This window comes from Coturnix japonica, chromosome 9, assembly GCF_054131305.1.
Source record: "Coturnix japonica strain WE chromosome 9, WE-NBRP24, whole genome shotgun sequence".
In the NCBI taxonomy this organism is placed as follows: domain Eukaryota; kingdom Metazoa; phylum Chordata; class Aves; order Galliformes; family Phasianidae; genus Coturnix; species Coturnix japonica.
The window spans coordinates 31,209,457-31,223,475 of record NC_140671.1 but is presented as its reverse complement, the minus strand read 5'-3'; the positions used below and the strand labels follow the sequence as shown (position 1 = coordinate 31,223,475).

Below are 14,019 nucleotides of genomic sequence, written 5' to 3'. Positions count from 1 at the left end.
CCATCTTCTTTTACAGGAGAGAAATCTCTCATGTCTTCATGGCAATTAAATTAAACCTGTCTTATTCCAGTGCAGCCTCGTAAGTAACCACCTGAGCCCATCTTCTCCAGCAAAGCGGGCTGTGGGGCAATGGTTTCCAAGTGTGATGTGGGTAGAACAAATTCTGAAGCATGAAGAAGGTGCATTTTTGTTAAGTCTTCTATTGCCTCTGAACTCATTTGGTCTCAACACTTGACAATACAGTATTTTTAGCATTTTAATGCTGCAAACCCTGTTCCAAGCCTGGGTTAAGCTGCAAGCACGTTGTGCCTTCCCATGGTACTCACCCAAGGTACCAGTGCAGAGACAGTTGTGTGTTCGAGGCTGCGGTTTGGTCTGGTGACTATCGAGGATCTGCTGCACGAGCTGCTCCACTGAGAACCCTGAACTGCTGTTTCCATTGCTGCACGTCCACTTAATACCATGAACTGTGAAGAGAACAGGAAAACTCATCAGGAATTTCAAGAACACACCAGGAAACATCAAAAGTCATCCCAGAAGAACAGCAGAAAGACTTTCCTGCTGATTTTACTCAGAGCTGATGGTACCAGCAGTGGTTATCAGCTCACCATTCTCTTGGTTTCCTATCCATTAATAAACCCAAAAGCAACAACAGAGTATTTGTGCTTCACTGAAGTAAAGCAATGCATTCCAAGGAACGCTTTGGAATCTATTTGTCTTTCTCTAAGCAACGTCAGGCACACACTATACGCACAGCCTGTGTGTGCAGTAGGGCTCAATGAAGACTTTGCCACGTGCCGGCTGCTGGCAGCACTGAGCCCATGGTGTCCCCATTCCTGGCAGTTTAGGCTTGAAAAGCTTTTCTTCAAGGCCTTTGTCATAGTCCAGAAAAGCAGATTCCTTCTAAAATCCTTATCCAGAAAGCACTGCCAAAGGTCAGAGTCCCACCTCTTCACCTCTCAATTCATGACACTTATTGATGATGCTGTCAGAGGGTAAAGATGGGACAGGGTTCCTGGGTCTGCTTTTTCCACTGACATCACATTGCCTCCCAGCATCTCATCTCACTCCAGTTCTGTATTAGTTTGTATTTTTATTGGCTGAGTTGAGAAACTTGCAGAAATGCTGTAAATAAGGTTTACAAGTATTTTTCCTCCTATCACTATTTAAAGCGTTGCACTTGGGTTAGTAATGAGTCCCTCTCTGCTTTCCTGACAACCACATTTACCGTTATTGTACCCAGCAGATTTTGCTTTATAGTATGTTCACATTCTGCTTTTCCTCGTAACACTCAGTGTCTGTTATTACAGGGAGGCTCACTTTATCCACACTTCCTGCTCCAGTTCCTCCACTCACATCCATTTTATTCCCCTCAATACATTATTCTGCCACACGTGACGTTAGGTTTAACAAGAGATGTTCAAACAGCAGTTTTGCAAAAAACATCAAAACACATTGAGAGCGAGATTAAACTGCACTCAAGTTTTTGGAGTATATAAATATTTTTTTGGCTCCATAAAGTCACTGAGCTGTAATTGCTACTCAGAAACTTTGCAGTGTTATCTCTGGTTACTTCAGAAACCATTTGCTGCAGAGCTGAGCTCAGACGTTGCTGTGTTCAGTTCTGTTTTACAGCAGCATGGCAGAGTCTGCTTCCCACTATGACTAAATCCAGTGAGGAGTGCTGCATTAAAGAGAGCAAATCTGATAAGGGCTCTTATCTCATGGGTTGTGTATTCATGATGGATCCTGCTAGGCCTGAATCAAGCTGTGAGCTGGAAGCTAAGAAGCAACACAGTTTTATAGCTGGATACCTACAGTACCATGTCTATTATTCTCTGGTCCTTCCACTGTAACAAAGCTCCATCGTGGCCCTGTTGCAGGAATCAAGCAGAAGCCAAAGCTTTTGATCTTCCTGAACTATCTATAATATCCACAAAGAAGTTCTCCAAACAATGAGTCTTCTTGAGAACATCCTACCCTCTATTCAGTCTTTTTCATGGTCTCTATGCTGTCTGCTCCCTTGAGCTCAGCTGCTCATCCTTTGCCTCTTTTAGACAAGGCTCTGCCATTTGTTTTCTGGATAACGATGCTGCCTGCATGGAGCAGGTAAACATTTCATTACATTTATCTGTTCACACCCGGATACCCACAAACAATCCAGTTCTCAATTTCTAGCCCTCCTGTTCCCCCTTCATTGTTTGCACGGCCAGATTTTCTGCCCTCACTGCTGGGAATGCAGGTGAACTCGCATTCACCATTTCTGAATGTCACTCACTGGATCTGCCCGTCTCTGCACAGAAGGTTCAACTCTGAGCCACTACTGAAAGTCCTTCCAAAACGACACCCCTCCTTGCCCTCCTGCTCACATGCCCATGTCTGACAGCTAATGGGGGGGAAAGGGAATCACAGAATGGCTGAGACTGGAGGGGACCTCAGAGGTCACCGAGCTCCAATTCCACCTCCCTGTGCTGGCACCCACTCGGTCACACACACGCGGCTCAGTTGCCCTTATAGAGGGTCGCAGCGCTGCCGCTGTCCCACCGCACACTCCTATTTGCACACTGACATTTGCACACATCAATTTTCACGCACCGCCGCCCCGAGCTCCGGGCTGCTCCGCTCCATCAGAGCTGCTGCAATGCTCCGTGCGGCCGCCAGGTGGCAGCACGCGACAAGGAACGGGGCGGCCCGGCCGAGGCGCCGCTGGGCTCCTCCACCCGCGTCACGTCCGAGGATCCTTTGGACGCGATTCAACACGAGGATCCTCAGCTCCGTTAATAAAACCCGTCCGGGTGCGCAATGGGAGCAGCAGGGGTTGGTAAACAGGTCGTGGGAAGCCTCAGCTTCCACTGGGGGTCACCTCATAGCTCCAACAAATGGACGGGAAATGGCGAGAATCGTCCCTGATAGCACAATTAGTCTTTTAAGCACAAATGATCCTGGTCTGCTAATGGCATCGAATGTAAATTTAAGTCAGCTCAGAAAAAACACCAACCACGCAACAAAAAGCCAACAACTCAGTTCTGCAGCTCACATCTGTGACTATTTCCACCACTCAAAGCCCTCACTGGGCTCTCAGCGCCCGTTTGCAGCAGGGATGTGGTTGCAGGTCACCTCCATGAGTCTCTGCTGCTTCACTGACGCCCCAGAACAGCCACAGGGGATCCCGTGAGATGAGAAATGCCCGAAGGCATTAAAGTTCAACCAGCACCACGGGGAACCTCCACCGCCTCAGCTGTGGCTGCGTGCCAGCAGTGGGAGCAATCCATTTGCAGGCAGCAGAGAAATGAAAGAAGTCTGTATTTTTTGGAAAGGTGGCTCTTAACGACAGTGGATGTGAAACGAGGATGGCAAAGCAGCACCAGCTGCAAGTCTGAAACACACTCTGCCAGCTGAGGGATGAGGAAGGTAGAAGGGGATGATCTGGAGAACCCTCAGTACGAGCTGGCTGACAACCTGCTGATCATATGGAGTTTATATACTGAACTCAGCTGCACTGAATTCTGCATTTGGCTTTTAGCACCAGATGCCTGAAAGGAAACCTGCTGATCTGTTCTGCTGATCCATTCAGAGGAACCCCAAAGCAGGACTGGGACAGGGGACAGGAGGGGAGGAAAGCAGGAAAGCAGTCTCACATGGAGGCCCACTGCCCCCATCACCAACACTGAACGACTCACACGAGTTTCTGACAAAGCTCCCACACAATTTCCACATGTTGTCACTTATTCAGTTCAATTAAGAGCTGGATGCTGTCACTGACCTTGGACGAGGAAGAAGCTTTGCGCCTAAAGGCAGACCCAGAATCAGCTTCCCCTAATTCTGGGACCTCCATTGCCTGAAACAGGGTGCAAAGATCACCCCACAGATACAGCACTGAGCTTCAAACCTTTGAGCACAGCCTGGCAACCCCAGCACCACCTGGTACTGAATGCGAAAACCTTAAAATAAATTGACAAAAAACCTCACAAAACTTCAGAGTCTGGGGGAATAAAACTGAGCCACAAGAAGGGACGTGTAGGAAAGGTGAGTGCTCACAAAGTCATGGACAGATGAGCTTTAAGGCAGAGAAATTTGGAAACATCAGGAGATTGAACTGAAGTCTTTGAAATAATGTGACTGATGGGAAAAGGCAGCGAGACCAGTGTGCTGGGCTCCATAATTTGATGGCACACCCCATGCAAAGAAATCTGATGGCTTCTTGGCGAGCAGCATCCCTCTGTGTTTCCCAACCACCGTTATCTGGGTCCTCTCTAAGTCTGATCAGAATATAATGCTTTTGTAGTAGCTGCATTTCTAAGGATGTGTTCCCTGGATACGTATCCATAAACAGAGACGTGCACTTGCATACATATTCTGAATAATTGTGCAGAATTTCATTCTTCCCTCCTGAGACATAAAAAAAAGCCAAGTGTTATTAAATTTACAGCTAGTTTGCTGTAGTTTTCACATCATTTTCTTGATGCACTGCAAGCTTCCTTTTTTTTCTTTCCCCTCCCCAAACAGGCTGCAGCTTCCCCTCCTGTTTAACGCTGAGGCTCCTGTTCAGTCTCAGCTGTCCTTTCAACACCTTGGACTTCTGTCTAAGGTTTACTGCTCCCAGGGCCATATTCTGTTTAGCAAATATGGTGGTGGTTTTTTTTTTCATCTTCTTTTCTGTTTGTTTTCTCTCCTTCAGCTTTGCGTGGAAAAGAAATACAGGGAAGCAAAAAAGAAGTGGGGTTGTGCAGGACACATTCCCTGGTCACTCCACACACCTTAGCAACCTTCTTTTCACACTGCAGATTTTAGAACAGTAGTAAATGATTCCCATCCAGAAATACATCGTATCCACTGCCTTTTCAGATGGGATTAGCAGCAATTCCTGAAACCTAAAACTGGGCCTTCAAGAACAAGGGAAGATGGACAGTGGATTATGACAAAAACTCATCCTGTGGGTGCCTGCACCAAAGTTCTGCATCACCAAGCCACCTGACTCCAGTTTTGTTGTGCAGCGGATAGGACGTAGATTCATTTTAACAAGAATTTCCCTTTGACAGTTGGCACTTGAAAGGCATCTCACAGCAGGTCTGCCTTGCAGATACTCAGCTCCACAGAGCCTTTCTGTAAATGGCAGCAAGTAGTTCTGATCTGACACAGAACAACACAAACACACGGGGCCCTTCAGGGAACTCCACTTGCTGATACTGTAAGTAAAGGCTCTTTGTGAGTGAGCAGACCCCCCAGAAACGGCACAAGCACGGAGTGTGCTGAGGGGAACTTAACCAGAATCCCATAATTTTGGGACACTAGGCAGCTTTCATAGTATTTAAATGGGTTCTCAGTAAAAACCTTAATGTGGAAAGAATTGACAGCTGACACACGGGTAAGATACACCAGGAAAAAAGTGCATACATCCATATAAGTGGAGTTTGACGGTGACAAATGACTCCTTCAGAGAGGTCAGCAGCAGGAAGTGGCACCGTGCTCTAATTTCATTGTCCAAGGAGAAGAAAAACCCCAGATACTCACACATGGGTTTGAGCTGTCCAATGAGTTCCTCTTTTGTCCATTTTGCCCATTCTTTCTTGTCTGTATTTATCGAGCACAAGATGGGGCCGCAGGGTTTTCCACAGTCCTCAATGGCAGGTACGTTCAGGTAGTGCACCAACACGATGTCTGGGTTCTACAGGGAGAGCAGAGAACACAGGTTATGTAGTTGGACCTCTGCCTGACCCAAGTAAGTGGACTTACTTTCCTAATGAAAACAAGGACAGAGCTCATCATGGTCAGACCCCATGATGGAGCAGGTTCCCCTGAGATCAGAGCTGTCTTTGCAAAATACATGGAGAAAGTTCCAGCCCACACCAGATTATTTCAGATACACAGAAGTTCACCTGAGAGCACCAATAACAGCCACACTTCTCAGGACAGCTGCAGAAATAGGGAGGGAAGAGATGAGCTAAAGAGGCTCCAGCATGGCAGCTCCCCCAAGGTCCCTCTCAGAGCAGCCTATAACTCCTTGTCTTTGGAAGAACCTGCAGGTTTGTGCTGAAAGCAGCACAGCCCCTTATTGCAGAAGGTCAGGGCTGGAGATGTGTCCTTTGCAGGTCTGCTGCAGACCAGTCCTGGAGCAGCTGCAGGGCGGTTCATCCCGCAGGGCTCCTCAGTGCCCTGCTCTGTTTCCCAGTGCATCTTTTTACAGGAGCTGAGGGAAGGGAAGGAGCCGCAGCGCTGCTCTGACGCACTGCAGCGCCATCCCACCGACAGGGGCGATTCCAGCAGGAGCCAAATGAATCATCCTAACAACAGCAGCAGACACAACTCAGCCAGCTTCCCAACGGCATCCCTGGGATGCTGCACAATAGATAATAACAAGACTGAGAAGCTGATTTCTTTCCCTTAAGTCATTTACTCCTAAGTTCACCAACTTAAATGACTGCTTTGGAATTATTTATAAAAATAAATAGGATAATGGCGTAATTAAAACTCTAATGTTTCATTAATTATGTTAGAGCCCCATTCCGAGCAGCACTGGGAACACGATCCATCACTTGCTTGCAGAGGGTTTGCTGAGCTGATGGGAGCACTCAGTTGTGAAACCCACAGAGATGGAGCTCGGTGTGACCCGGCCAAGGAGAACCTGAGCAGCACCAGAGCACAGAGGGAAGGTTCAGTGCAACTCAGGAATGAGCCAGGTGTCACTTCAGATGGGAGGGAGTTTTAGTCGCCAGAGCAAGCCAGTTCAACAGGGACATCAAACCTGCTCTGCCCATAGTGAAGGTAACTGCTGTATAGGAAACATGCCCACTGGATGTGCATCTCAGGAACCCTGCAGCTGGGGGGCAGGGAAGCCTTTCAGGGAGCCCTCAGACAGACACTGCAGGCTGGAAACGTGCCCGTCAGAAAGCTGCCAGTGATTTCATTCACAGCCTCAGCAGAGCTGCTCGGCTTCCCCAGATCACAGGCAAAGCTGTGGCCATCTGTCCCCAAACTGGGCAAGCCTGCTTGGCACACTGTGCCCCAAAGCATCCTGTCCTCCTCCTGAAGAGGTTCTCCTTAGAGTCATGGGGATGGGACTCATCCCAGTACTCCTGGCATTGTAGGACAGGCAGAAGTCGGTGCAAGAAATGGTTAAAAACACAAAAAGCTGCTAGTTTTGAAAAAGAAAAATGCTGCTGTAACATCTGTCTGACTCTAGTTTGCAGCTTCATCAGCACTAAGTGGTCAATAAATCAGACTGGCGTGGCGTTACCTTTCTTCTATGGCTTAACCATTAATCTAGTGCCAGTTCTTATGAAAAATGAAGGAGAAAAAAATATGTTATAGAGAAAAATGTATACATTATCCAGAAAGTAATAGTAGCATGTAATGGTGCTGCAGACCTCTCAGCATAATTGCTGGAGCAGAGAGGCAGCCTCCCTGTGCTACCCACTCTATGCCATTTAAATTAACCAAGTAAATCAGCTATTGTTTGTTCCACCAGCCCTTTTCATGACTGTTTTTGGTGTTAGCAGAAACACGGAGCTGAAACAAGAAAGGCTTTTCTAGCTCCAATATTGTGGCAGACAGCAGCACAGAAACGCAAAGAAAAGCACATCCAGCTCCTAAGGGGCTGCATAACACCAAGACAAAGAGAGGACAGGAACCAACAGCTCCAGGCTAAATCTCAATGGCAGCACCTTCCAAACCACCAATGACCACAACTGAAAAGACTTCGTTTGGAGAAATACCTCTGACCTGAGGGAAGTTGTTCTTCTGGCAGGGAGTACAGCTGTAAAAAAGGGAGCAGAACTCCCTTCTGGAGGGCTGGTTTCCATGTACTACAACCACCACTTAAAGCAGAAACTAAAAGAGAACAGCATTCATGGAATGTGCTGCATAATTTCCTGCTTTGAGTGAATTTGAGTATTATAACTTCCCATTGGTTTCACCTCTGAAATTGTGAAGAGTGTTTTTCTTTTCTGATGGCTGTTCGTGAAGTTTGTTCTGTATTCCCCACAACACACAAAGTATTCCCAACTTGCAGGGAAGACGATTCTCATCCATCACTGTGGGACAGACCGGATCACCACCGAACAGATTATCACCCAGGAGACACGATGCAAAAGGTTTCTGCAGTTTGAGAGGCGGCTGTTACACGATGCTTCACATCCCCAGAGACTGAGAAAACCTGCTTATCCTCCCTATCTAACCTGAAAACAAACAAATGAGACCATTTCCAGAAATAGTGAGATACAGATGATAGATTCTTCTGCTATCTATTAAGAGTTTCCTCTCAACGCTCTGCAGCTGGAGCTGGGGACAGATGGAGCTTCAGGCACTCAGGGCACAACAGACACAGACGGAATGCAAAGAGGCTGCCATGCTGCCTTTAAACAAGACTACTGGTTTTGGCACCACCATTTTCTTCTTCCTTGAACTAACTTCCTATTGAGGTCAGCTCCAAGTTCCTCACATTAAAACCTTTGGAGAGATTTTGTTTAAATCAGCTCATTTCTGAGATGAGAAACTGGCAATGGACCAATGCAGCTCCAGGTACCACAGACAAGGAAATAAACTGAAGGGCTTGGGAGGTCTGACAAATTACTTTGTACACTCAAGTAATTGTAAGAATGAGTTTCCCTACAATTGTTTTAAGGGAATCATAGGGATGTACATTTTATAATATGTTCCCTGGTTCCTCTTTAATACCTTGGTAAGGGAAGATAAAGTGTAATCAGGAAAGTAATTGCACTGTTCTGCAATTTGGGTCTCAAAAGAATGAGTAGGGGGCACAGAGCCACTGCAGGGCAGAGCTGGAATAGAAAAACACAGCTTTACCCAAACGCTTACTAACACATCATCAAACGTGATGTATTTTAAAGTATTTTCTACACAAAGAGCTGCCTTTGAGTTCTCCTGGGGATCACATTTCTTTAATATGCACTTTGAATGTAGGAAAACAGAGTGCCGTAATTCCACGGCCTCCGAAGTTCCCAGCAGAAGTAATTCCTGAGTTGTCTGGGCCCATCCAGAAGAACATCTCCTGCGCTATTACGAAGTACAACAGAAGATGGTTCCGCACAACCAGAAGTGCAAAGCCACAGAAAACAAAAGGCACTTCATCATGGGCAGAGATCCTTAAGGTCCCCTCCAACCTAAGTCATTTTATGATCCTATGAGAAATACCTGTCATTGACAGCTTCTTTAAATTTGTTTCCTTTGATATCAGTGACTGGTAATACAGCTCCCAGGGGAAAAGCATCACTCACATTCAGAGCACTTTCATAACATCTGCTTTGATTGTCCTGCGATATTTTTGTTCCTATGGCATAACCCTTATGGCACTGCTACAGAACAGAGTTTATCCATTGAAAGTTCTTTTGTGCCTTTATCATCTTTCTAAACAAAAGTAATGCCCAGCGTCAAGGAGTCCAAAGTTCTCCTTTGTGGTGCATACTTTCTGTTGTAGAGTCCAGCTTTACTTTCTCAAGGTGGAAGTCCTTCCATTTGCTGGCTTTTACTTGTTAGACATGACGTCCTAAAAGGACTCACAGCAACCAGCAGGGAACTGACTGAGCATTGAGATTGGAAACATTGAATCCTAGGACAACAAAGTATCAGACCTAATTTTCTACTGAATTGCAGGAGAAAAAACTATTAGATACCCTTCTTTCTTCTTCAGTATCACTCAGTCTTGCATTTCCCCAGACTGAAGAGATTAACAAACAAAGATTAGCATCTAAGAGTTCCTGCTGTAGGCTGTTAGACTGAATCCAGCTTTCCAGGCTTCCTGTATGTATTTCTAAGACTCCCAAGTGGATGCCTTGAAATCTTAAAAGGAAATGTGAACCTCATCAAAGCTTTGTTACACCGCTCTGACCTGTTGAGGAGAGAGTTATCTCCTTATCACACCTTTTCAAGGACTTTGAGTCCTTTATAATTGCTTTTGGTCTTAGATCTTCCTAAAGGAAACCCCAAGTACTTTCTGATCAGATTTTGTTTCTTTACTCCATGTAAGAGAGCAAATACAAAGTACCATCTAAGTGCAGCATCCTGGACTATAGGAGTTTACTGTGGAATTCCCAGCACAGGCTTCCAGTCTCCATGCAGCCTGGTCCACTGACAGCTATGCTTGCCGAGTAGGGAACATTCACCATCACATAATAAATACTACAGCACTCAGCAGCAAGATCAGCCCCCGCCATGGCTTTTCTCTAAGCTTTACTAACAGACAGACCACTCAAACAGCAAGACATTATTCATCTCAGCCACACGCACACAGGTACCTTCTGAGACAACCCAAAAAAGCAGCAGTAGTCAGAACATCCAGTGCCAGACATGGGGATAATTAAAGTTTAACTCAAGTGCTTTTAAGTTTGTAAATGCTGGGGAAAGTGAGCACAGATCAAAGGGGTTTCTTTCAGCTTAGGCATTCATGCATCCAAAGCAGTGTCTAAGAAAGCAGTATCCAAAGCAGTGTCTAAGAAAGCAGTAACTCTGAGGCACGCAGAGCTTACAGAGAAGATCCGTGGCAATCCCAGGTCCAGCAGTGTCCTCTGCTACCCAGACTGTGAGCTCTGTGCACTTCCAAATTCACTGCTTTTCCTTCCCTCCTGACTTGCACACACAATCTGCTGCTGCCAGCCCTGCAGTCCCACTGGCACCCCTTGCCTAAACAAGTGGGGAGGATTCATCTCATCAAGGTGGTATCTCAGCTCTGCTCACCAAAAAGCAGAGCAGAGCTTCTTGCATTCCAGCGATTCATCACACCAACCAGGGCCATTAGGATTACAGGTGAGCACATCAATGGAATTCTGTGATATCTGGGTGGCAACCAAAGCAGGCCCAAGAATTTGAAGGTAAGTTTTCAATTTATTTTTTTTTTTCTTTAAGATAGAGACACAAGGAAAAATGAAATCTAGAAAGCATTGTCAGCTTGAATGATTTTCCAGGTTCTTGACACTGAACAACCATCATCCCTCAGAGCACCAGGCAGGCAATAAAACCAATAAAACTAATAAAGGAAAACGGTGTGGAGCTTGACAGATTTAGCTGTCCCTGGCATGTGACAGCCTCTTTTACCATGCAGGCAAACTGAGGTTGCATCAGACTTGTCTATAGAGTAAGTGAGACCTTAACATAACTGTTGGATTCCACAGGTGACTGCTCTCATTACCTGCATTGCTCAGAATGCTGAAAACCTGATGAGAAGCTTTAATTACCCACTGAAAGTTGGAATCCTTAAATCTGTGCAGTGAGCCCACTCTAAATGTTTTGCAGTCTGTTACCAAACCCCAGACTTAATTCATCCAAGAGCTTGTTAACATTTCCTCTGTACACTCACTGAATGAATGAGCTTTTGAAGTCACTTACTTACCTATAAATTACAACAGTCTGAAATCATTAACAACAAAGTAAATTGTTTTAATTGATCTGAACTTTTTTTGAACACAAGGCATGAACTTTGTTTCTATATAACCACACTTTCTAAAGAGTTGAAATCGTGTATTAATTGCTTGGAGTGAAAAGTCCTTAAAACGCTCCGAAAAGCTGCATGGCCAAAATGATTTGCTAAAGCCAAGTAAAGGTTCAGAGGTCTCATTCCTAAATTCCCACATCTAGCTCAGTGCCCTCCTGCCATCTGAATAATGGCAGCCTCTGCCAACAACAGCAAAGAGCCAATCTATAACAAACAAGGTGTGCTGCCAATTAGTTCCTATTCAATTTTCTGTTCAAATTGGCTGGAGGTGGCGGTTTGAAGGAAATATTCAATTTATGAATAGGGTTTAAATGTATATTTCAAAGTTCTAGGCACAGGTAAGGTCTCCATCCTTGCTGCTCCCAGTAGGGCTAATCACCAGCCTAAATGGGTGCTTCAGCTGAACCCGACACTGGAAATCACATATAATTATACTGATTAATTTTGCTGAAAACATGCAGCATTTTGCTATAGAAGTATAAACATAAGCAGGCAGAAGGATGAAAAAGCTGACTGCTGCTCAGAATAAAACACTCAGGTGCTAAAAACACGTGAGTGACTGCGTGTATTAAAAGAGCAACACTGACTGTCACACCTGCTTACTGATGGCTGTAATGAAAACAGAGGGAAAAAATGGTGGAAGGAGGACTCAGGAATACAGCTGCAACCTGCTGAATGCATCGAGTTATTTATCTGTATGTCAGAACAAAATGAAATGGAACGCTGGGGAAGGACAGCTGGAAAAAGCACCAGTGGTGCAGACCATGTTAAGTGCCAGGACTGGCCAAAGAAACAGGGAGATCAAGTGGGGCAGTCCAATAAGACCGAGGGAGCTAAAGGCAGTGGCAGCATCAATGGATACTCTCACTGGTTTCCTGGGAGCCAATTACTTAAAGGAAACGTAACCAAAGAGATGGTGAGAAAGTCTTCCCTGCGTATCAACATCTCAGAAAAAAACACAGCGGTTCTAGAAAGAGCCACATCACCAGCACCGACAGACACAGCGCTGCTCATCAGAGGGAGAAGTGAGAACAGAATTACAGCAAAACCGGGTAGTTTCACCAAGAAGTGCCTCCACGTTACACACAGCACGTGAAACAGATGCATTGCTTTATAGCTATCTCTTGCTGCACAACGTGCCGAAAAGCCACTGAAATAAAATTGCTTGGTTTTCAATTTTAAAGCTGCACTTAACCAAATACTATCAGTCTTCGGACCTATTGGCAAGGAAGAGCAGCAAATTACCTGTTGTTTCCCAGAGCTCCTCAAATCACAGCAGCCATCCGACTGGTCCCTCGTTACCTACAAGTCAACACTGATAAATCACTGCAAACATCCTGCCTGCGCGCTGCCTTCTGGGGAGGCACCTCAAGTTCTTTGGATGGTTTGGCTGATTTACTAGCACACAATCAGCAAAGCACCCAAAATCCACAGAAAAGAAAGATGGCTTTGGTGGAGAACACCATTTTCTAGGTATCTTTTACCTGTAAAACCCTTCCACAGCCATCAGAGCACTGTATGCCTTGGTCTTACAAAGCAGCGTTGCCTTCATCACCGGCAGCGCTCCACTCTCAGACCCAAAGTTATAGTGTTTCCTCTAAGCAAATGAGCTGGTGGTGAGGAGGAGACAGAGCTGAACACGTGCTGGAGCACAGAGTACTTTGGCAGCCTGAGGGGACCCAGTGCTGCTCCCCTCAGCACACAGCCCAGGGATAAATGGAGGAGGAGGGACTGCATTCGCCGCCTCCTCATAAACATGAAGCTGCAGCTGAGTAAGTAACATTAAGCCTTACATGGAGAAGCTGTGATGCATTACTCACCCTGCTAAGTTTAATGTACAATTTAGAAAGATATCACCAAAATGGAAAAGAGAACATCTTAAATGGCTCTGAAGGGTATTCAGCTCAGGCATCGCACAGAGTTAATGTTTAAGAGGAGCTCCTAGCCCAGTGGCAGAGAACCACCCCATGCCGAACAATCTGATTTAGATGCGTCTCAGCACTGAGGCACTTTAGAAAGAACTCATTTATTTTCATAGGCCAGATTTAGGCTTTGCACTGAGTTAGCTATTACCTCGCTGTCTGATAACCAAAAGCCATCAGATCTGAAAGCCTTTATCCTCCAACTACTGCTCGGCAGAACAGGCAGCCTGAACCTGCACATGATCCCAATCTGCATTCACACAGCCCTGCAAGATGCACCACCACAACCACAGCACGGGAGGCAGCAACACTTGGGCTTAAAAGGAAAGAGCACCAGTGGCAACCAGCTTGCCAAAGTACTGCAAAGAAACACTTATCATGAGGAAAACGTGACCTTTGCAGTGCTGTGGGAGCTGAATGCCCTGTCTGCTATGCAGGGATGGGGGGGGGGGGGGGAGCACTCCAGCTGCATTTGGTTCTGTTGAGAACAGAACCAATCTGCTGATTTTAGCAGAGAAAGGAACAAGGGAGATGGGATTCCTATGGAAAAAAATAGTTTAAAAGTTACAGCAAAGAAAGACTGCTGGAACATGGAGTCCTCTTTAGCAGCATCCAGCCAAGCAGCAAGAACCAAAAGAAAATAACCTATAAATA

General features: G+C 45.8%; 1 protein-coding gene across 24 annotated transcripts in view; it reads right to left on the bottom strand.

Moving 5' to 3' along the window:
- CAMTA1 (calmodulin binding transcription activator 1) overlaps positions 1-14,019 on the bottom strand; it is a 185,466-nt gene that overhangs the window by 32,360 nt on the left and 139,087 nt on the right. For all 24 annotated transcript variants that reach the window (XM_015882491.3, XM_015882493.3, XM_015882490.3 and 21 more), the window contains 2 exons: positions 5,512-5,665; positions 327-467 (listed from right to left, as the gene is read on the bottom strand). In XM_015882491.3, coding sequence (XP_015737977.2) covers positions 327-467; positions 5,512-5,665 — 295 coding nt within the window. The remainder of the gene's footprint in view (positions 1-326; positions 468-5,511; positions 5,666-14,019) is intronic.